We start from the raw sequence: 24,576 nt of genomic DNA, 5'->3' as shown, positions 1-24,576 counted from the left end.
CTACTTATGTTTATGAGCTAAAGTTTAAATTTTCAACCTTAAATTTAGAATTGATTTTGAGGTTTTTTTATCGAAATTTATTTTTCAATATTGACTTTTAGATCGCTAAGAATATGTATAGAAAGTTTTATTCATAAATTATTTTTATTTGCAAATATGTCATTTGGCTTTTTCCAACAATCATCCCCAGTATAGGGTTGCTGATAGTGAAGTGATAATGCGTAAATATGGTAGGAGTTGTGCCTATATGAACTCACACTTGACAATCAACCTAATCATCTTGACCATTTGTCTTATTCAAAAATATATAAATATTATTTATTTTCTCTAAATTATTTTATTATTAAAAAACTTTATGCATAACTTAATATTGTGAATATTTGTAGCAATTTTTAAACAAGATAAATGATCAGATGTTATATCAAAAGTCAACCATGTCAAATATGACTAGAGAGAATATATCTAATAAATTAGTGATCAAACATTGACTGTAGAGAGTGTGCTACACCTTGAGGTGGTAATGGTCCTATTTTTCTTTTACCTATAAAATATAAAATTTAAGTGTTGGATCCAAAATAGGGTAGGCTAAAACTTTACAATTTTTTGAGCTCAATTTTTTTGAGGATTAAGTATGTTTGCGAAAGGACTCAGGAGACTTGACCCATTACCACACCCCTAGTGCCTACAACAACATTGTAGGGATGAAAGTGAGCAGGGCCACTTAAATGGCTTGTAGATGGGTTTGTGTGCTACCGTGCTACTAGGATTAAGGTTGTGTTCTTTTGTTAGATGAAGATAAAATATAAAATAGTATCTGATTTTTTATAATATTTTATGGTATAAACAATGTAATTAATTATCACAAAGTTAAAAATATACTTTAGAAATATGAGATAATTAACTTCTATATAAACATTTTTACAAAAAAAACTGTACAGTTTAGCAGTTCAGGAAGCGTGCGCGCAAAAACCAAAAAATAATATGCATTGTTTCAGTGCAAAAGAATGCAGTCTATATTCCCACATGATTGTACTATCCTGTAAACATCAAGAAAGGAATACGGCCAAATGATTGTACTATCCCAAATTCCCAATATCCCATAATGCAGATGGAGAAGAGAACCTGAGTCACGTTCTTTTTGATAGATGAAGATGGGGATGGACGATTTTCTGACTTTTTTTAATACCTATTTAATGATATAAACGATGAAATTAAGTACTATAAAGTTAAAAAAACTACTTTAGAAAGATGAGATGATGAATTTCTACGGAAAAACTTTTTTTTCTAAAAGAATACATCGTTTAGCAGTTTAGGAAAGATGCGTGCAAAAGCCAATAAAAAAAAATCTATGTGAACGCTGAGCTAATGACCTTCCAAATGCATACATTTGGAAACTTCCAAACACATATAATTACTGGAAGTAATATACTTGACTGATTTTTAAAAGTTGCATCTTTCTGATTCAGATGACACTAACTTAGTCAATACTGTACATATGATCCTTCGTGATGCACCTGTGCCAAGTTCCGGTCTGAATTTCCGGTGTTCAGTTCTACATCACTTTTGACTCTAGCAAGGAATATTCCCTATGCCCCAGTATCAGTACTCATTCCCACCTAAATGATTGGATGTGCATTTACTGTATGATCACATCTGCATCTGTTTTCCTTCAAGTAGATATTAAATCTGCTGCCTTTTCAGCTTTTCTTGGTGCACCGTTCTTGTTCTTGGAGATTGATACGATTTGCAAATTGCAAGGATTTTCAGGTAGGCTATGAATTTTAGCCTTATATAGGCAGAGTTCATCACTGAATCCAGCTGGGTAATTTTCAGGTCTCTGAAGGGAGGAGGAGCATGATCAGGCTGTGGTTGGTGGCCACATGGCTGATCGTTTGCGCGGCGGCGCACCCCGGCGAGCAGCCGCTGTCGAGGATCGCCGTCGAGAGGACAGTTCTTGCCGTCGACGAATCAGCGCATGTCAGGGCATCACCTTTGGTTCTTGGACTGAAGGTCAGCTCCATTTCTCAGTGCTCACTACTGCTATGAACATTTGCACACGAACACATTGGCAACTGACTTGTGAATTTTGATGCTGCAGGGTCAGAACAGTGAATGGGTGGAGGTAGAGTTCTTCCATCCAAATCCCTCCAGTGACGACTGGATTGGAGTCTTTTCTCCTGCAGATTTTAGGTAACCTGAACTCATCCTAACTGAGGCTTTTCTTTTTCACATGCACCTGACTTTTTAAGCACACAAATTTTAGTTTTGGTTTACTATTTGGATGTTGTCAGTGCTGCAATCTGTGAACCTGAAAACAAGAGGCAGAGTCCCCCAGACCTATGCACAGCACCTATCAAGGTGAACAAATTATTTCCTGTTTCAGTTAAGTAAGCTTAAGATATAATTCCTTGCCAGGATTCAGACTTTCGATATTTTATTAACTGCAGTATCAATTTGCAAACTTCAAAAATGATGGCTATAATAAGTCTGGGAAGGGCTACCTGAAGCTTCAGTTGATCAACCAGAGGGAAGATTTCTCATTTGCACTTTTTTCTGGAGGCCTGTTGAAGGTAAGGCAAAAATGGATTATTCTGAACTTCTCTATACAATAACTTCAGAATATCTCTGAAGACACATTTGTCACATTCTATTTCTTTCTTTTCTGGAAGAACAATGTTCCATTTCTTCATATTTCCCAACTCTGAAAATCATTCACTCCTGTAACAGCCGAAGCTGATTGCTGTCTCAAACAAGGTCACATTTGCAAATCCAAAGGTACCTGTTTACCCACGTTTGGCACAAGGGAAATCTTGGAATGAAGTAAGTTTCCCAACCAATCTGAAATCAACATGACTGTTCAAAAGCATGAAGTTACTCTTTTCTAAGTTGAGCAGCGAAGCAAGTAAAAAATATTTTGCAAGATTGCTGTCTTAGAAAAAAAAGAAAAGGTGACTGAATAAGTAGTTTTGTAGATGACAGTCACCTGGACAAGTGGATATGATATTAAAGAAGCAGTTCCTTTTGTTGAATGGGGTGTGAAAGGAGGCCGTCGGTTTCTTTCTCCAGCTGGAACATTAACATTCGACAGAAACAGCATGTGTGGTATGCCAATGTTTTTTGTTATAGTTTTTGTCTAGAGATGAAAACTAACACATTTTTATCTGAAGAAGTACACCAAAGCGGAGGTTCAGAATTTACAATTTCAACACAACTGAAAATATGCATATCTAGTATATTAATCCAGTACTAGAAAGACTGCATTTCTGTCTTCTGAATGTCATATCAACCACTTAGTTTCAATCTGCTAATGTAGGTGCACCAGCACGAACTGTTGGATGGCGCCATCCTGGTTACATTCATACAAGTTACTTAAAAGATCTGTGGCCAGATTCACTGTATGTGATCTGTCTTGCTTGTTTAACCTCATCTTGAATTTTGATTAAGCAGTATGTTTTACTTTGCTGCATTTCAGGTATACCTACAGACTTGGCCATAGGCTACCAAATGGAACCCAAATCTGGAGCAATTCATACAGCTTCAAAGCATCACCTTATCCTGGACAAGATTCGTTGCAGCAAGTTGTCATATTTGGAGACATGGGAAAGGTAAATATTTTGCAATTAGTATCTGGTATTCATTTAAAATAAGAGATTTGCTCTCCAACAAAAAGTACGTACCAAATCCTTTCCCACCATTCGATCTAACTAAGTAGGATATACACTATTAGATCCAACGATCAGAAATGATTTGGTACCGCGAGGTATCGGTACCTCGAGATACTTTTTGTTGGATTGAAGCAAATCTCTTAAAATAATTATTAGGAAGATTACAGTGATAATGAACTAATGTTATTCTCTCTTGGCATACTTCGTCAGGCAGAAGCAGATGGTTCAAATGAGTACAATGATTTCCAGCCAGGTTCACTGAACACTACTTACCAGATCATCAGAGACCTGGAAAACATTGATATGGTAGTCCACATTGGAGACATTTGCTATGCAAATGGTTACTTGTCTCAGTGGGATCAGTTCACTGCACAGATCGAACCAATTGCTTCGACGGTGCCATACATGATTGGCAGGTCAGCATCTCATTTCAGTGCTTATGTCCTTCCAAATTGTTATTGCCTAATAATGACTAAATATATGCATATTTTTTCAGTGGTAATCATGAGAGGGATTGGCCTGGAACTGGTTCTTTCTATGGAAACCTTGACTCAGGAGGAGAATGCGGTGTTCCTGCTCAAACTGTATTCTACACTCCTGCCGAGAACCGTGCAAAATTCTGGTAATTGTTTGGCTTTTTCGTGGAAAAAGCCAAAATGACATATTTGCAAACAAAAAATAATTTGTGAATAAAACTTTTATATACGTATTCTTAGTGGTCTAAAAACTAAGGCTGAAAAATAAACTTTGGTGAAAAAACCGCCAAAATCAACTCAAAATTTAAGGTTAAAAATTTAAATTTTGGCTTATAAGCATTAGCAGAAGCAAAAAGATGAGGGTGGTAGCAATTCATTTTTGCCACAGCAGTTGTTACAAATGCCACATCTGAATATTACTAACAGAAGAGCTATCCTTCTTCAGGTATGCGACAGATTATGGCATGTTCAAGTTCTGCATTGTTCATACAGAAGAGGACTGGAGGCCAGGGACTGAGCAGTACAAGTTCATTGAGCAATGCCTGTCATCAGCTGACAGGCAGAAGCAGCCGTGGCTCATATTCCTTGCTCATCGTGTTCTCGGGTACTCATCCTGTTCCTATTATGAAGAAGAGGAAGGTACATTTGGGGAACCGATGGGGCGAGACTCGATAGAGGAGTTGTTGCAAAAATACAAAGTTGATCTTGCCTTCTATGGCCATGTTCACAGCTATGAAAGAACATGTCCAGTATATCAGGTGTATATCTCATTACCATTATGCATACGGAGAAGTTTTTATGCATTTCATACTCTGTCATGTATGACAACATCGGGTTATTACATGTTTTTTTTGTCGTTTTTACAAATGCAAACTGGTAACTTGTATTGTCGGTAATGCTACAGTCAACATAACAGTTAGCACACTGACAATTTCATGTTACAACACCACTGGACTGACCACAATCTTTGATTGATTTCAGAGCCAGTGTGTCGTTAACGCATCGGATCACTACAGCGGCCTGTTCAAGGCGACGACACATGTGGTCGTTGGCGGTGCTGGTGCCAGTCTTTCAGAATTCACCACTTCAAAGATCAAATGGAGCCACTATAGAGACTTTGACCACGGTTTTGTCAAGCTCACAGCTTTCAATCATTCATCCATGCTATTTGAGTACAAGAAGAGCCGTGATGGCAATGTGTATGATCATTTCACAATATCACGCGATTACCGGGATATCCTGGCCTGCTCAGTTGACAACTGCCCTCGGACCACACTGGCTACCTAAAGCATGAACTGCTCGAGATGGGGAGATTAGTTTGATGGGGCTTCTTAGAGAATTGTAGACACTGTACATAGTTCTTTTTGGGCTGTACCAATAAATCAAACATAAAATTTGCTTGGCTACGAACTTCGTTTTGCTGTACCAGTAGATGAAATTCTAAAAGTTTCTTTGTTCTTACCTGATTATGAATAGGTTCATAATGTTAGCCAGTTGCCATGATTTGCAAATGTTCAAGGTCTGGATGAAGAAAACAAGATAATAAAAGGAGCAAAGTTAAGCATAAGTTGTCGAAATAAGAATATAATATTCTTCCAAATCTGCAATTAATCACAATGAAAATAAAACAAGTTCTCAAGGCTTCTCCCCTTTTCTCTAAAAAAGAGAGAGAACCAAATACTAAGAAAAGCAAGAAAACATAGAAAAGATTAAAGACACCGATTGGGCCGCAACTAGTACCCTAGCACACCTTGGAGCATATTTGTGATTTGTTGCATTGTTTTTAGGCTCCATGCCAAAATTACAATGAAATGAAGGTTTGCAATTTTTCCCTGGAACCTGATATTGTTGTCTGTCTTACTGTGTGGTGCAAACAGCACAGTATGTGTGGGCCAAAGAAAATAACCAAACCCTTATCTCTTCTTGTGAGGACAGGAAAAAAGGCCGGCTACACAAAAGGTCCAAGAAAGTGAAAACCAAACAACAAAAGGTCACATTGATTGGGATTTTCCAAATGATGTTTTATCAAGGAAAATGCCATGAAGACATCATCAATCAACATCCTATGTACCTATCTTCTTGTCAGACATTTCCAGCCAAGTATTCTTTAGTATGGTGAATATCCAAGTTCTTTGCTTGTTTTCGCAAACCTTACACACAAACTTTACACATATATTTCTTAGATGGATAAAAAAAATAGGAAGAGATTTGCAAACCATTACAGATATAGTACAGATTTCTTCTATCTGTAACTGAAAAATTGGTTAGACACAAGTGTGGAGACTACTGTACTAAAAAAATATGGTGCATGTATATTATGTAGCCAAGTACATTCATCTCATAAAAATTGAAAAAAAAATGGTATCTAAGTCCAAGTACAGATGATCAAACCCTAGATAGTTTAACTTTAAGAAACATGTGGGCCTGCATCAGTTGATGGAATTCAACATCCATCAGGACATTTGGACGGTTGGGATTGAAGAAGATTATATCTTCCTGTGGCTATGATGTAAAGGCCAAGCATCCCTTTTGTAATTGTTATGTCCCCCAGAAAACAGGCCCAGCTTCTTGGATAGTGTACAAAAGAAAGCCATCACCAAAGGGAGAAAAAGTCAATACTTAGTAGCACCATATATTGAGAAATGAGCCTTACAAAATTATTTATATAGAGAGGAAAATGCAGGAAAAAGAAATCAAAATCTTTATTTGTGGTGTAAAAAATTATAGAAAGAAAAAATGTGTCTTTTTATGTGCAATAAAAAATACAGTTTGATAAAATCATAAGCTAACATAGTAGATAAGTGATGTCTAAATTATAATTATCAAGATTCAAGTCTCATAGGTACAGATGCATTAGCTAGCACATATATTGGGTAGACACCATCAACACCCCCGTCAACTATAGGGGTTGAATGGATGAAAACAGTACGAAAATATTCTGATCTTAGTAATACCTTTTTCGAAAACTAATGTAATAATAATATATTTACTAACGGTTACCATTTCTAAAATTTAGGTTTTCTAATTATTTTTCAGCATTATATTGAAGTTGACACTAGATAGTTGAATTCGTAAATATGGAATTTTCTGACCATTTTTGAAAATATAATAAAATAATGATAGTGTTTTCGTCCCCACATACTACCACATAACTATCTAGCCACAAGCCAAACTCCTTTTCCCCTCAATATTCACATTATATGTCCAAAAAACTCAGTATTTTCTATACAAGCGCATCACATTTAAACCTAGAATATTCTCAATGTTTTTGACATCATTAGTAGTATAGTTAGGGTATGAAAAAAATTACCATGGTCTTGTCTTAATGCGTAAATGATGTGAAAAATGATAAATTTCCAATAAACTAAACATTTTAGTGAGAAATGGAATGAACACGATCACAATAATATGTGAAGTGTAAAAATAATCAGACATGGAGTCAAAGAAACATGGGCCATACTATACTTTTAGAAACCTGATGAATAAACTATCATTTCTATCTAGTATCAATATACAAAATGTTTTTATCATTTGTATTAACTCTCTGATTTGGACTGTACAAATGCAGAATTGCTAATTAAATAAAAAAATAATACCCCTTTATTTTATATTATAAGACTTTTTGAATTTGCCTAGATTCACCCATATATAATGTATATGTGTCTAGATTTATTAGCACATGTATGAACCTATGCAAGGTCATAAAACCTTATCATATAGAACATAGGGAATATATAGTTAAATCCGTGTTTTATGCCATCTCTTGAAAACTTCTATGAGATTACGGTATCCTGTACCTTTTATATGGCATAACTCGAGAAATTTAGAGGTATCGCTGGAAAAGACAGTAGCGAAAAGTTGAAAATGATAATACAAAAACAATTCAGTAGTTTTAGTTGTATTTTAGTTTTGTTATTTCCTTTTTACTTTCAAAAGGTTGAACCTATTCAATATACAACAATTTGTGTCATTGTCTATATCAGATTAATTATAATACAAGTTAATCGGATATAATTGAATTCCCACGTGAAAGAAAGAAATAATCAATTTTGTTAGTTGCCTATGAATACCACTTTATAATTTTACATGGCCAAATAATTTACATCCAAACACGAGTAAATACAAAGATACCTCTTGGTTACACCAATCTTCGTAGCAATCTTATTGTGGTCAATGTACGAGCAATGCTCCATACAGCTATAAAATCCACCAATAAATTCAAAATCGAGAAATTCAATTCCCCCTTCTTAATCCATTTGGATCTTGTTTTAAATCAGATCAAATGATATAAATTAGGGAAATTATAAATTATTGTTATCTTATTATTTTGCTCTTGCTGATGTGTTCTTGTTAGATGGACTTGGTTTTTTGACACTTGTAAGATTAAAGTTCGATTATTTTATATTCCGACTCATTATTATTGACTCAAACAGTTGATACTCACAGTACTCACAGTATCAGTATAAACAATTAACCGACCAAACCGACCAACGACGAAAAAAGTGTAAAAATCATGAAATTTATCGTTCTCCGTGGTTGCCTCTTTCGGACCATCCATCCATCCACCGAAGCCAAACCCAGACCAAACCCCCCAAATCCCAAATCTTTCCTTCCCCCAAATGCTCTCCGCCTCGCGCGCCGCCGCGCTCCCTCGCCGCCGGCTCGCAGCGCCGGCGGCAGCATTGTGAGGCTCATCCCTACCCCAGCAGTCCTCCCTCGCCTTGCGCCGGCGAGGACAGCGCCGGCGGCGCGGGCCCGGGCGGCGAGGCAGGGTCTGGAGAGGGGCCGACGGCGACGGCGACTCCGCCGGCCTCCTTCCACCACCTCCTGCCGTCCATCCATCTCTCCGAGCTTGGAGGTATTTATTCCTGTTCTTCCCTCCACCGCGCCGCCGCTCCATCCATCCATCCATCCATCCGGGCTTGGATTGATCTTGTTTCGCTCGCTCCATCCATTTCCTTCTAGATTTCTATGGTGCGTAGTGGTGTAGTACTAATACCAGCTTGTGTTTGCAGAAATTTTTGTTTTTTGGGGGGCTCAGCTGCTCGTCACGCTTAGGTCTGGTACGGCGGCTGCTGTTCCAGCTCCGGAGTGAGAAAATGGCTCTGCTTTCGCTGAAGGATTAGCGAGCCATTGCCAGGTTTGCGATGGATAATAATGGAAGTAGCCACAAGAACCCGGAACCGGGGAGAAGCTCATTTCACAGGATGGTTCTTGGGCAGCTTGTCCGGGACTTCGGTTTCGACGAGGAGAATGCGCCTTGCAATACTCCAAGAAGAAGCTTGGTTCACTCACGGTTTGGTGGCTCGGCGGGTCGAAATGTTGCTTCGACTAGCGGTAGTACTAGCGCTGTGTCGGTTAGCCCCGGCGAGTATGTCAGAGATCCTGGGTCCCTTTTGAGCTTGCAGCCTTGGATCTTTAAGAGGAGTGGCTCACAGAACATCGAGGAGAAGATGCTTGCAAGTGGTGGTAGGGAAGATGGTAAAGGCAAGAATCTGATGGATGCCTTTCGAGATGGTTCAGCTGTTGAGATCTCTCCAAGGAGTCCTGGTCTTGGTTCTGGACCTGGAAGAGGTCGAGGCGCTCTTAGGAGCAGACGGTCTCATAGGCATTTGATTAAGCCACTTGTTCCGATCGAGAACTCCTACATTCCACAACTTTATAGCGAGGATTTTGAAATTGATGAATGCACATTTGGGCCAGTTCCCTCCCCAGCTTCTGCTAGGCCATTCATTGTAACAAATGGAAGGAGAGTAATTAGTAAGTCACGCTATGAACCAGTGCCTGTACCGTTTAACATCGGATTCGAGAAGGAGGGGAATCGAAACATCTCAAAAATTCCAGAAAGTGTAATTGGGATCACTTCTCTGCCTGAGCTGAAGAAATCAAAAAGGGCGAGGCAGGGATTTCAGAATGCCACGATGGACTTGTCTGGCATTCAGACTACTAAACCATCAAAGCCTACAGGTAATTTGAGCATCTTGATTCAATTATTTCAATAGAATTATAGCACAGAAGTTCATGTTCTAAACAGTCTGCCTCTGACATGTTTTTCTGTCACCTAGAATCCTAGATACAATCCATTGGATCAAAGTAAGTCAAGAATATTGTTCCTTGTAGTTGATCCTCACATGCTCTGACATGCCACAATAAGCGTGCTTCCTGAAATTGTGTGTTCAACATATTCACCACTTCAATAGTTCAGTTAGGTTAGGCATTGCAATGAACTATTTTTCAGATGAGATCTGCGATTACATTTATCTTAAAATAAATAGAAACAAAACCATACAATTAGACTATGGTACATATTAGAGTGTGGGCTATGATTTTCAGTAGTTTTCTGAGCACCAAGTCCTTTGTACTTTGCTTCTTGGCTTGACCACATGGGATAGGAAATTTACATCTATCATTTGAGTAGATGCTCACTGCTCAACAATTACATCTATTCCCAGATGCTATACTGGAAATCTTTCATTGTTACATTTTGTTGAACTTGTTCAACAACCATGTGCCTTGTCTATGCCCAACTCTTCTGAAGTCAGTTCCCAATATTTAACAATGTTCTCAGTGGTTTAAAATATTGTGATGATTATTTCAAAACTTGCTTAATCTGTGTTCATAATTTCATACTCTGAGAACTAGAGATCTTAACTGCTGGGGCTAATTTTGAAGAGATTACTCATTACTGTCCTCTTTATCCTTCAGTCCCTTATTGGTCAACATGATTGTGTGGGTGTTGGTATCTTCTGATAGCCTCTTTCTCTTTCTCAAACCTAAGTAAAGCCTATTAATTATCTCCATCTTATTTTGGATTATGATGTTTCCATATGAATGCAATGCCTATTTACTGGAATACTGGATTGCTGCTGTTGGGGCTTCCCCTCTTTTGAAGTATGCATCACAGCTAAATGCACATTTGATCTGCAGGTTTAATTGATCGACTGCGGATCTTCTCTACCGGAGTCAGTATTGGTATTATATCATCCATTCTATCAAACAAGAATGAGCTTGATACATTAAAGAGCACCCTGAAACGAATGGAGAACTTGGTTCAAGATCTGCACGATGAGCTGGAAATGAGAGATGGTTTAACTGTGAAGGAACTACCTAATGAAGTGTCTGTTGAACATGCTGGTAAAGTAGCAACTATCAAAATAAAGAACTTCCTTGTACAAACGCAAACTGAAAAACTTGTACTGCTCTGTTAATTTTTTTCTACTGATGATAGATGACGAGAGCAAAGCTCATTTAATTGATTCGGGGCCCATGAGCAAAATTGAAGAAGAACTTGAAGCTGAGCTCGCAAGACTGGAGTTAAATATAACTTCAAAATGCTTAGAAGAACAAACATTTGACTTCAGTGAGGTAATAATGTTATACTGAAACATTATTCATGATATCTGAATCTGGCTACTTTCTACAAGCCTACTGAATAGAAGTCCACTTTTCTAGGTTGACCAAGATCTCATTGGAGATATTGTCCAAGGAGAATTGAAGATTGATATGGCCCGTCGTGACCTCACTGATTACAGTAGTGAGAGCGACCATGGCAGGGATAGTAGAGAAAGCTCCCCAGATTGCACACATGATGCAAACTATCCTGTCTCACCTAGAGATCTCAGCATCCGTCTCCACAAGGTAATCCAACAGAGACTTGAGGAGCGAATCAAGGAACTTGAGACAGCACTTGCGCAGAGTGAGAAGCAGACAGAGGTGCAAGTGGTGGCCACTGAGCAGATCTTGTGTGAAAGAACCTGCTCAGACAGCAACTCTGGTTCTCCCAACCAGGAAAGTCCAGTGTATATACAAGAAACCAACTCCTTGGCAGAACCGTTCTGTCTAAACCTTGCCGGAGATGCGCTGGAAGCTTACGATGAAGCTTATGAGGAATTCATGAGAATTGCTGACTCCCCTTGCACTACAAGTACCAACGGGAAGCCTCAGGTTCATGAGGAGTACTCAGTGGACCGCAGTTTGATCTGGGGCATGGAGGATGGCAGTGCTAGGAAACTGAAAAAGGTGCCCACTTGGGAGCAAATTTTGAAGAGTGAAGAGCCTAACAGAACTCGAGAGAGCGACGGAGATGATGAAGATGAATCTGAAGATGACGATGACCAGGATAGTAAGATGCTCATCCAACAGATTGTAGAGAGAACTAAACAAGGCTCACCTGTACTAATTCATGCTCAAAGAATATTGTTTTCTGTGGATGATTAGATTGCTGCGCTATATAGTATTTGACTTTTCATTTTAATCAGAATCTAGTGTTTTTTTTCTTGACCAGGAATCAGAATCTAGTGTTAATTGATTGTTTAGAGAATAGCATAAATATTATTCTTTTCACCGTCTTGTGGAGATGCCCTTTTCAGTGTGTCTTTTAAACCTCTTCACTTTACGATCGAAAGTGTGATCGGTTACATACTATTCACTCCTATTTTAGTGTGGGCTGAAAACCGATTAAATGTAATTCTTTTAATCTGGTGTGTTTGGAGAACTAATTAAATATAATATGAAATACAATTTGGAGTATAAAGAAATAGGTGTATTTATAGCTTTACTAATTGTGAGGAGAGACTCGTGTCTCCTCTTCATCGTGACATGTTAATTACCATGCATTCAATACTCAAACAATTATTAAATAAAACATAATCGCAATCATCTACCAATAACATTATTCATCACTACCAATTTGATAGTATTAGCATAACAACAAAAGATGAGCAAAAAGATATATTTGATTGATATGTTAATAACCTTACATTTAGTACTCAAATAATTATTAAATAAAAAATAATTCCAATCACATCATTACATCACTGACAATTTGGCAGTACTAGCATAGTAACATGAGATTATTAGGATAGAGTTTATAAGCAATAACATATCAACAAGAGATTAGCATGATATTGAAAGTCAATCTTATTCATTTGGCGAGCCCACTTATTAGAGTGTGGGGTTCAAGAATACATGGGATGGGATGATATTTCACTGATATTGAGTTCAACTTTATTGGTAGTAACACTGAGATAAATCCAACCCACTAGCTCTATAACTGTTCATACATGTACTAGTTTTGTTGTTTCCCATGTTATACCCCACATGACCAAAACATAACATTCATGTAACAGTCTCAATACATGATTATCACTTGACTTAGATAACACCCTCTATACATATTCTGCTTTGAATCAACTGATTGAAATCATGCATGAACTATGCGGCATCCCTACCAGAAATGTGACCTTGACATTTTTCACCTACCATTTGATTATATGAAACAATTGAGTGTGATGAGGCATCATCAAAACATGTCCCAGCAAAAAGAGCATGCAAATAGTGAAGTCTCGTTGTTCTTTTGATGATATGTTCATTTAAACTGTGATCTAATTTCACCAATGTTTGACTCGGACAAGGGCCAGGTGTAGGATCACGTGGATGTGTTTGAGGCATTTTTTGACCTTATCAATACCTTGTATTTAACATCAAACCCTCCTGTCCTCTCGGATTAGGAATTTAGGATGATATATCCGTCCGATCAATTTTGTGCGGTCAAGATTAGTTGTATGTAGATTTTTATATAAGACTAATGAAGTTGTCCTTTATCTACTACCGGGAGTAGGAGGATGTCTCGTTGTTATGAAAGTTTTTTTAAATGAAAAGCTAATAGATGATATTTGAAATTTCTTTTTTGATATTTAAATGACATGAAAAAGGACATCATCTGATAAAGAAAATTAGATTCTCCATTCCAGACCCATCAAAGACCACGAGTGTGGTGAGCGACCGCTCAGTGCCCCAAAACTAGAGAGCCCACAAAGTTTACAATAAAGTTTTAATTAATGGCACAACGAAGGTTCAGTTCTTAAAATCTTTTACATTGGGCATGAAGTGATCTATTCTTTTGACTTTGTAGTGTTTGTAAAGATAAACAACTTGTCATTAATTGACAAAACATATAAGATTCGATATCAAAATATTTTTGAAGTTTTACAAATTGATAGAGTACATATTAAAAAAAATTATATATGAAAATTATAAGCAAATACATGATTGAAACCTATTGATCTGTTGTCAAATTATACACAAAAAAAGTTTGATAACGTACAATATTTTTTAACTAAGATGAATGTATATCTAACTTATCATATATGTTCTTCACTGTTATGTGTATAAACCAGTTTGACAATGTCAAAAAATAAAACAGTGAATAAAATTTTATGGGGATGTGGGAAAAAAAGTTTAGATCAACGAAAAAATGATAAAATATTTTATTGAAAAGGATAGAGTCCGATGCATGATGACTCCTTTTGTTTCCTCCTGTATCTCATAATAATCAATCAAATGGCAAGAAGGAATATGAATCCAATCCCATCTCATTACATTTCACCTACAAGAAAGCACACAAACATGTCAATCTAGTTTCCAAGCAAGTCCTTAAAGAGTGAATCATGCATAGAAGATGTAGCTATCATCCAATAGTTGCTACATTCAAAAGAGACATATCATTACTTTGGTGAGATACACATCTAGTATGGTTGTCATGCATGAGACATGATGCTTTCAGTTTTTCCTTTCCAATACCAAATGGAAATAGTTGGATCTAGTCAGTGCCTACTACCATTTCATTATCAGCTTTGAGCTTCTGATAGGGAGATGCTAATTCCAATAACACATTGCATCGTTATCAATCCAAATCATGCTATAGTGGATGCAGATCCATGTTTGATGCTGAAAAAGAGAAACCGATAATAATAGCACTTCATCTAGTTTCATAATACTTATCATTTTGGACAAGTACACGGTATCCAAAAAAATAACTTTGACCATTATATATATATCTATATATATATATCTATATATATATATATATATATATCAATAAATATATGGTTTTATTGAAGTACATTTCAATGCTTGTAAAGTAAATATTTTTAAAAGTTATAGTCAAAATTCTAAAAAGTTGACCTTAATCTTATCCAAATAGCTAATTATTATGGAACCGGAGGGGTTTTTTTTAAAGTAGTTCTATGATGCCTATTTTGGCCTCTTCACTTTCTTACACAAACTGAGTTGTTGACATAAACTAGAAAAAAACATAAATGATGGTAAGTTATCATAGTGTTGTGGACTTGTGGTCAGCATTGGGACCTAGTGGTGACATTGTTGTACCAGAATGGTGGAACACCATAGACAAATTAACAAGATGTCAAAATTCACAAAATCATAATGTTGATGGGCACATCCACATACACTCTTCTTTGTGCCTTCTTCTCTAACCCGATGCTTCTTTGTACGTTGTCAATTGATTAAGGTTGTCCAGTTGTTTTTTTTATTGTTTTATTTTTTTCTTAGATGTCTAATAAGTCATAACCATCATTATTATTACCTTAGTTGCCATTACAAATGTGAAGTTTCATGAGTGATAGCCAACAGGCAAGCAGCCAATCACCATCATCTTCCTCTACTGATTCACCTCCTTCACCGTTGTTGTAGGGACATATTGGCCATCTTCCCCATTGCATCGCGAATAGTGTAGGTTTCATGCATGGAGCCATAGATATTCTATCGGGTAACTGATATCATCTACTCCGTCGATCTCATAATATAATGCTTAACTAACACTTACACAAAAACCAATAAAGATTTTATAACCACATTTTTGTTTAGATTACCTAGGTGCATGTATAAATGCATGTAATGTAGTTGAACGTTTTGGTGGTGGAGAGTTTAAAATAAATCAAATTTAAAGAAAAGATATGCGCTAGTTAATGCATGCTTGCATGGACGCCTTATTAAAAAATAGTTATGCCTTATGGGATGAAGGGAGTATAATTTATTAAGCCATGGATTCAATGTGATGATTAGTATGAACTTATATATGTGAAAGGATTTGTGCGACATGTGTTTGTCCAATTGAACCATTAATTAATAAGAACACTAGCTTAGTATTTTTAACTTGCACAACATATTTATCCATTATTATTGATCTGTGCTATATAAATGGAAACACAGCACTTTATCAACTTGTCCACAAATATATAAAGCTTGTGCCTCAATCCCTTGATTTGGGATGTCAAAAATTTTAAATTATCACATCAATCCGTTTGTATTGGTGTTATGGGAACTAAGGTCCCCACACCAGTGGCTCACAGCGCATGGGAGCAGAGGCTCGACTTCCTTAGGAGGGGTTGGACCACCTAATCTGATCTCTTTTCTATGAAACATATGAGTCTCTCATATGAGGGCCTCGTGTTCTAGTAGGGGAGTGTTCTCTTGGAGGGTCTTATGGAGTTATGGGACTTGATCCTATTCAAACAAGCAGACAATCCCCACGATCTTGGCGCGTCCATTTGAGGGAGCAATGGAGGTAGCTAGGCGATGGCAGTGAGCTTTCGAGCTCGACTCAAATTGGCTTGCTCCAGGTTGACGGTGATGGGGGAAAATGAAGCAAAGGATGCAGTGAGCACGGTGGCAATACATGGACGCAAGCATGGTTAGAAAGTAGTTGCACAACTGCTACTGCTGTCGACCAGCGTTGGCACATGTACGCAAGAGAGAGCGAGGAATAATTAATTTTTTGCCATTCTTGCATTTGGTTATAACGGATTTATTATTGGACCCATATGTCATAGACACATGAGGGCCCACATGTTATAGACAGCGAGTGACAAATTTGTTATCGTCCATTTTCAAGAGTGGCAAAAAGTTAAATGCCTTAGAGAGCGAGGCAGAGAGAGAGAGGGTGCAGCGGTGGCATAGCTTGGCTAGCACGGTGGCCAAGAAGATAGGAAGATGGGCAAGGGGAATGGCCTGGATAGAAAAGTGAAGCTTTTAGGATTTATTTTTGGAAGGAATTTAAATAGGCAAACGAAACGAAAATTTGCATAGAATTTGATAGGATTTTTGAATAAACGAACTCGAGAGTCTTTGATTAATATTTAGATGTGAGAGAGGATGGGCCTTGGTAAGGTTTTAGCCCAAGAAAAAATAGAGAAGGTTTTGGAATTTGAGTAGGAGTTTGAATAGAGATTTGATATGGAAATTTTGGATATAATTTGGATGGAATAAATTCAAATAAAGGAGACTGGAATTTCAAAATATTGGTATAACTTGAATGGAAATATTTTTAAGCATCGAAAACTTGGTTCTCCAATTGGTTCTCCAATTGCTTGCACTGTTGGTAAAATAAAACATTGATGTTGTAAAACATTAAACTCTATTGTCGATAAAGTTGTAGACCTCAGCCCATTTTGTAGATGTCTAATAAGTCATAGCCACCATTATCATTCCATTAACTGTCATTAAAATGCGAATTTTCATGAGTTTGTTAATCAAAAATAAGTAGGCCATGTATTCACCATATTGTTTTCAATAAGTTCCTAGGAGCATCAAAGGAGTATGAAGTGGTCGCTCCAGAACTGAGCTCACAGAGTTTTTTTTCTTTCTTTCTGGTAAGCTCGTCATATGTTCAAGAGTTGAGTTGTTCACCGTGCTTGCCCAATTCTCTGTGGTGCTTGGAGCTTTGAGGCATTCTTTTGTTCTGTTTTTGTTTGGTGTGTGCTATATTTTTTCCAAAATAAAAATCAACACAAATACAATTTATTCCTCTTCCATCTTGTCCCCACCATATTGTAAGGCAAAATTCATACGATGTAGTAATACAAGAAGTGTTCACAATTCATAGTTTGATGTAAAAACACATAGTTTAAATTTTTTTTTCTTACACATGCAACATAATATGAACTGGGAGCACCAACTAATTAAATCGACATGTTCACATGTTTCTGGCCCCAGCCTAAGAACCAAGGCTCAGTAAGGGCTTGTTTGGAGGAGCTTTTGGTAGAAGGAACTTCTCACAGAATCTCCAGAAGTCAGAAGTCCTCCCAAACAACATTCTAATTTCTAAGAACGTGGAATTACTGAATACACAAAATGAAAAGAAGCCGAGAGACCTGACTTTTCTAGATCCTGAGAAGCTAATTTCTTACCGGCTGCTTCTCAGAATCTTATGCTCCCTAAACGGACCCTAACTCTTTCCCAACCTCTCCATTATTTCCTTCATCAAGCAAATCGATTAGATTGAGCGACAATTTGCTACTGGTTGCATGGAAAGACCGGCCATGGGTACACAGGCCACAATATGCACATCTCCGGTAAAAGTCGGAACCGGAAAACTGAACCGATTTTATATGGGTTTTCCTTCTCGGTTATGGGATTTTTTATAACTTCTCTTCGCTTTGTGTTTCGCAAAGCCCGAATTATGAGTCTTTTGGAAAAAAAAAAACCCGATTTATGATGAAACCGTAAAAACCGCGCCGATTAATCCGAAGAAGTTCGAACGGCCACCCTAAAGAACGATGGCAATCCGAAAAAGATTCACTGCAACAGAGGTTGCAAGTGATCCAACGTTTACTGTTGTCATTGGGAAAGCATGAATGGGATGTGTGGTTTTAGCTTAGGGGTTATATATATATATATATATATATATATATATATATATATATATATATATATATATATATATATATATATATATATATATATATATATATATATATATATATATATATATATATATATATATTCTTAGCGATGTAAAAGCCAAGGCTAGAAAACAAACTACGTGAAAAAACTCTTAAATCAACTCTAAATTTAACGTTAAAAATTTAAATTTTGAATTATATTAGTATAAGCAAAAATTGTTTTTGCAATTGCAACTACGTGATAGGAAGAGCTACGACTAAACGGATAGATACATAATAATTTGATCTCTACTAATAAGATTCAATTTTCAACTGACCACCGCCATGGAGTTATATGTACATAATCAAATTTGTTAGATTAAATTATTCGAGAAGTTACCACTACATATGCGCTGATTAGGAATGTTGGTGCTCTCTATTGGCCCATAATAAAGTACAGTAATCCATGATTCATCATCATATTTGTGAAAACTTGCATTTTATCATGAAACGTTCAAATAGGTCAACTGGTAACCTGCGTTCCACGAAAGAATAACATGCATAATCGAGACCACTGAGATCAGTGATATACTCCTAGGTTTCACAGCAAGTCAGCAACAGAATGTAATAGCTAGTACAATGCACTGTATGGACTGGACTACTGGAGTGGTAGAGAACTGGGCCAGTCACAACAAGTTTTCGTAGGTTCTCTTGTTCATTCACCAAACAAAACCAGTAGCACTTTGGCTTCCATTATATTATGAAAATTATCTCAATTCTCAACTGAAGCGCTGTAATTCGCGATCCTAAGAACAAAGTCTGGTGGCAGCGGTGACATTAAAAGTGAAAACTAACAGCTAACAAGACACACAGCTCTGTCGGATCTCCATTGCTGTTGTATCAGCTCCTCCTTAGATGGCCATCAGGTCACCAAAGTTGTGCATCACGAAGATGGATGCAGCGAACAGACCACCAGCCTTTATCATCTTCTGCAAGCCATAAGAGAAAACAAGACAGTGTTCAATTAGCATCCATAGATTTTTCTACCAACAACAGTCACAAGACTGTAGGGTTAACTGCGACCAAAACCTAGTAGCTAGATAGTTATTATAATAAAAATAGTTTTAACTGAATCAAAAGGTCCAACATAGTCAAAGGACTCTTTCAAGAAATTTTCTAGGGCGAAAACCTGCGGTTCAAGAAATCAAGGAATAACCTACTTTCTCGCGCTTTCTGGACATACGAAAAAATGGGGGAAAATGCATAACAAAAATTTAAAGGTTGAAGTGCCCAAAAAAATTGTAGGAATTAGCATCCGCCATGATGAAGACTATACACTAAATATAACGCAAAGTTATGATAACTAGCAAAAAGAAATTCAGTGCCAGGCAGAGCCCAAAAGTAAGATCCAAAGGATCATTGGCTCAATGCTATACATTGTTTACAGCAATTCTTTTCAGATAGTAAATTAATACAATTCATCAGTGGAGAAAAATAGTGGTAAATATCCCATGTCTAATTCGGATAGCTAGCCAGATGATAGTAAACCAGAGAATGAAATAGAAGCCTTTTTTTCAAACTAGGGGAGTATCCCCTGCCTGATTCAGACATATGAATACAGAACAAGAAAAGATGATGGTAAGGTGGTAACAGCTAGCCAGAGAATGTGAAGCACTGACTAGAGCCAGCCAAGTGATCATTGATTTATTAATATCAAGTAATCAAAACATCAAGAAGCAGACCAAGCCCACCATATTGCAGAAATACAGAGAACCTAAGTGCTCTGCTCTGTTATACTACTGTTTTTAATTAGTAGACGAGCCCTAAGAATCCATCAACCTGATCTGTTAAACATTCTGGTTGCCAGTCTTAAGCTATTGCGAGTTACTACTAACCAACACAGGAAAACAAAATCTTCACCTCACACTATACATCTCAGCCAGTGGAATGCACACAGAAACCACCTTATGAATAACCAGCTAACTAGAACAGCAGTAAGCAATAGACTCAAACAACAGAGATTGAATCAGAAGAACATGCGTGTTTCTCGAACTCATCGACATAGACCATAACACAATTAAGCTCATAATACTCAAGCATCAAACAGCAGACAGTACAAATCGAGCGCGGCAGCTCAATTCATCCCAAAACATTCTACAGACACGACTCAACTAGCCAACATAACAACAACCGAAGTAAATGACGAAACGAAAACCTGAAGCAACACGAGTACCCCCAACAATCCTAACCCAGTTCCAACCCTTAATTACTTCATACCCTTAATTCCATAATAACACGCATTGCAGAGAGGGGGGGGGGGACAATCATGTTTGCTCAAGAAAGCAGCAGCAGCAATCCACAGCCACAGCCCCCCGAATCCACGACAATATGCCTCGGCTGATGCCCAGCTACAGCTTGTTCTTGCAACAAGCAGCCTAAGAAAACGTGAAACAGAAAAGGAGGAGGAGAAAAAAAAACGGTGTAGGATTCGCGAGAGGGGAAGATGAGGGGGGGATGGACCGGGCCGACGTACGTAGTTGAACGCCCACTTCTCCTCGTCGTTGACCTGCGAGTCCCAGAGCGCCCTGAGTTTCTCCACCGCTGCCGCCGCCGGCCCCGCCATGGCTCCGCTCCGGCGAGTCGCCTGGGGTTCCGCCCGCTAGGGTTTCGCTTCCGATCTCGCCCAAGGGTTTCGTTTCGCTTCGGCTCCGGGCCTTTTGCGGCGGCGGCTGCGTGTTAAAGCAGGTAGCACCCGTGGGCCCACGGCCCACCTGAGTTCACATTTCATGGGCATAAAGTGACTACTTTGTGGCCCATTTCATTCGATTAGGCCGTGTTAGTATTTTGGGGGGCAAAAATTATAAATAGGTCGGTAAAAAAAATGTAAGCTGACTTCACTGTCGATCAAACTCGGAATAGGTTCCGTAGGCTAGCGCCTTATTCATTCGGCATTGAAGTAAAAAAGATTAAAAATATTTGCAATGCAATAACTAAGATGATATTTATAAAATTAAATAAGTTGTCACATAAAATAAAAGATGATGTGGTAGGCGATCAAAATGCAGGAAGAGAAAGAAATTATGTCTTATATGAGACATAGTTTCTACACAACGCATTGTACATAATAAGAAATGAGTAACGTTAAATCCATATGTGAATTGATAGTATCTGCATTGTGAGAAGTGATATCTGATATACTTTCGTCGTTATGACATAAAGAATATAGTAATCAAGACTAGTGTCATGCATTAGGACTGTTCTAATGCACATGAGTTAACAAGACAACAAGGAACCGCCTGCAAAATAGTCTTGCCACATGCCCCCACAAAGGCCACAACCCCGAATGTCTTCTGAACTTTGCATGCAGCCCCCTTTCACACAGAAAACGTCCAGTAGCTAGACGGCAAGGGCAATATGCCCTCTCGTCGGCTCCACCAGACATCACCCACACCCATTCGCCATCTGTCAGGTCATCTATTATGCACTAGTGGATGTTTACTAGTTGATGTTTTCTTTTTTCACGAGCAAGCTAGGCGTTAGAGATTAGTTTTGTGATTTTTGAAAAAAAAATATTTTTTTAAATTTAATAAAATACTAGCAAAATGCCGGTGCTTTGACACGGGATAAAAGGAATCATTCTATTTAAAACTCTATTAAAATACATGGTATTCATGTGTGTTATGTGTATATCATTCAGCGGACAGCGGACAAGTGAATCTTATAAAAATAACTGCTCCCTACGTGTTTCAATAAATGATGTCATCAACTTTTTTGTCCATATTTTACCATTATTCTTATGCAAAAGACTTGCACAATTATCATTTTTTTTATGAATTATTACTAAATATATTTGAACTATAACTTATATTTTCACATATTTGCATAAATTTGTGTCAAAAGGTCAACAATATTAGCTAGGAATTATTAACCTTTCCTCAAAAATTATCTCAAGGCTAAATAATCATAAATAATATATGTAATAATAAATGGGTGACACAAGCTAGATCAATACGGATTTAATTAGCCAAACTAATTAATTAATAATGAAATACTCCTCTATCGATCGGAACAGCCGTAGCACAGATCAATGATAGGATGCATGTAATAACTGCAATTAGGAAAAAGAATTAGATAATTGTAAGCCCAAAATTAAAATACACAAGCGAGGGACTTGAAATTGGACTCGTGTACGATGACCGCTCGCTTGCTAGGCTTATTGTTGCACATGGGCTTTCACAGAATCGGACCAGCAACAGACGTAGGCCAACCAAGGGCACGGGGCAAGGCCGGCCCAGGCGGTGCGCGGAGTCAAATGCAGGCTGATGGCCCGTGTGCGTGTGTGGGGGCCCATGACGTACAAATTTTCGTATTTTTAAGTGGAATAAGTCCACCAAAGGTCCTTAAACTTATAAGCGAGTCTATTTTTCGTCCTTTAACTGGAATACCAGAAATGTGTATCCCTAAACTCGTGAAATCCGTTTGAAAAAGGTCCCTTGGCAATATTGACTTATTTTTGACTGGTTTTGCTGACATGGCGCATGGTGAGTCCCACATGTCATGTTTTTTTTAATTTTTTTTCTCAATGCTTCTTTGCTTCCTTTTCTTTTCTCTTCATGCTGCTCTTCTTCCTCTCTTCTCTCCTAGGCTAGAGCGCGGGCAGCAGCAACCTGAAGGGTGGAGCGCGGGTGGGTGACGACCGATCTCGCGGGCGGTAGTGACCAAATCGGCGGGCAAGCCAGCGGCTAGATGGCGCAACCGAGCGGGGGCCGCGACGGCAAAGAGATCAGGCCAACTAGTCTCTCGATGGCTCTCGAATAATCCAGAGCTACCCCAGCTACTAATAAACACCTCTTGATCAATTGATCACGTGGTGGTGCGGCTCGCCGGAGAAGAAGAAGAGAGGAACTAGGGTGCCGGCACGATGACGGAGAAGATCGCCTTTGTTGGGAATCTCTCCTCTCACTCTCTAGGTAAACTAATGACCAAGTAAACTAATTACATGCATAATTAACTACCAACTTCTAGCACGTAGCCATGCACACACGTGAAGCTTTGCATGCAAGATTCTACTTCTCTCGACGGTTGGACCTATTCTCTTGGCACAAAATCTCACTTAGTTGCCTTGATCTTGACTAAGACCTTTGGTGCACTTGATGAACAATACGTATACATGCATACTAACAAAAATAAACATGAAAATTCACTAATGACAAGATTACTCCTAACAGCCTTCGCGGCACTCGTGGTCGCCGCGTCCGGCGCCACCTCCGTGCTCGCCTCCAAGGCGTCGGCCGCCGCACCCGGTCCGGGTAGCGCCAGCGGCACCTCCGCCGCGGCAGCTGCTGACTGCTGCGCCCCTCGCCCTCGGTGCCGTCGACTCCTTCCTCGCGCACTGCCTCCAGTAAATCCGTACGTATGTCATGCAATGCAATGCATGGATCTAGTTAGCTAGCGACATGGACGGGAAGAAGGAAGAAGAAGAGGGGCAGGAGAGGAGCAGCATCACATCGCCGGACTCCACCATTCACGTTTTTTTTCTTTCATGCCATCCAGTGTGCGATTGCAAATGCGGTTCTTGCGTGCTAATCCGATTATAAAACGTATGGTCGTGGATTGTCCAAGCCCGCGCAAACCACTGCTGCGCGACCGGTCATCGTCCACGCGGCCGCCGCAAGTCACCACCACCTCGGTCGCCGTCCACCCGACCGCCATGCACTGCATCAGCGTCCGCAAGCCGCCACCACCTCGATCACTGCCCCCACTCGGCACCGTTCGCTCCTGTGCCTATGAGACCGATCGTCACCCACCTGCGCTCCACCCTCCAACCTGCTGCTGCCTACGCCCTAGTCTAGGAGAGAAGAGAGGAAGAAGAGCAGCATGGAAATGAAAAAGGAAAGGAAGCAAAGAAGCAAAGAGAAAAAAAAAAAACCTAACACATGGGACCCACCATACGCCATGTCAGCAAAACCAGTC

The 24,576-nt window shown here is 38.6% G+C and overlaps 2 protein-coding genes across 3 annotated transcripts; both read left to right on the top strand.

Annotated features, from left to right (window-relative positions):
* Nucleotides 1–1,552: 1,552 nt before the first annotated feature.
* Nucleotides 1,553–5,741, top strand: LOC102705395 (probable inactive purple acid phosphatase 1). Of its 2 annotated transcripts, none has more exons than XM_015842915.2 (13): nucleotides 1,553–1,767; nucleotides 1,819–2,010; nucleotides 2,099–2,190; nucleotides 2,292–2,358; nucleotides 2,448–2,570; nucleotides 2,728–2,820; nucleotides 2,973–3,102; nucleotides 3,314–3,395; nucleotides 3,473–3,605; nucleotides 3,876–4,081; nucleotides 4,162–4,287; nucleotides 4,587–4,899; nucleotides 5,123–5,741. In XM_015842915.2, the coding sequence occupies exons 2-13, from the start codon at nucleotides 1,855–1,857 to the stop codon at nucleotides 5,426–5,428; spliced, it is 1,827 nt and encodes a 608-aa protein (XP_015698401.1). In that variant the 5' UTR covers nucleotides 1,553–1,767; nucleotides 1,819–1,854; the 3' UTR covers nucleotides 5,429–5,741. The 2 variants fall into 2 exon arrangements, with proteins under 2 accessions (XP_015698401.1, XP_006664131.1); XM_006664068.3 differs by having other exon boundaries at nucleotides 1,834–2,010; nucleotides 5,123–5,740.
* A 2,970-nt stretch (nucleotides 5,742–8,711) lies between these two features.
* On the top strand, nucleotides 8,712–12,629 carry LOC102705124. The gene is made up of 5 exons (XM_006664067.3): nucleotides 8,712–8,999; nucleotides 9,157–10,108; nucleotides 11,069–11,275; nucleotides 11,370–11,506; nucleotides 11,594–12,629. The coding sequence occupies exons 2-5, from the start codon at nucleotides 9,289–9,291 to the stop codon at nucleotides 12,356–12,358; spliced, it is 1,929 nt and encodes a 642-aa protein (XP_006664130.1). The 5' UTR covers nucleotides 8,712–8,999; nucleotides 9,157–9,288; the 3' UTR covers nucleotides 12,359–12,629.
* The last annotated feature ends 11,947 nt before the right edge of the window (nucleotides 12,630–24,576 follow it).

Source organism: Oryza brachyantha, chromosome 12 (assembly GCF_000231095.2).
Source record: "Oryza brachyantha chromosome 12, ObraRS2, whole genome shotgun sequence".
NCBI lineage: Eukaryota > Viridiplantae > Streptophyta > Magnoliopsida > Poales > Poaceae > Oryza > Oryza brachyantha.
Note: the sequence above shows the minus strand (reverse complement) of the source record. Positions and strands in the feature narration are given on the sequence as shown.

What these genes read in the sequence shown, in the direction of transcription:
- LOC102705395 (XM_015842915.2), top strand. Translation starts at nt 1,855, where the DNA reads ATGATCAGGCTGTGGTTGGTGGCCACATGGCTGATCGTTTGCGCGGCG. An exon ending in AAGGGAAATCTTGGAATGAA is followed by an intron (nt 2,821 to 2,972) that starts GTAAGTTTCCCA and finishes GTAGTTTTGTAG; the next exon opens with ATGACAGTCACCTGGACAAG. An exon ending in GAACATGTCCAGTATATCAG is followed by an intron (nt 4,900 to 5,122) that starts GTGTATATCTCA and finishes GATTGATTTCAG; the next exon opens with AGCCAGTGTGTCGTTAACGC.
- LOC102705124 (XM_006664067.3), top strand. Translation starts at nt 9,289, where the DNA reads ATGGATAATAATGGAAGTAGCCACAAGAACCCGGAACCGGGGAGAAGC. An exon ending in TAAACCATCAAAGCCTACAG is followed by an intron (nt 10,109 to 11,068) that starts GTAATTTGAGCA and finishes TTTGATCTGCAG; the next exon opens with GTTTAATTGATCGACTGCGG. An exon ending in AGTGTCTGTTGAACATGCTG is followed by an intron (nt 11,276 to 11,369) that starts GTAAAGTAGCAA and finishes TACTGATGATAG; the next exon opens with ATGACGAGAGCAAAGCTCAT.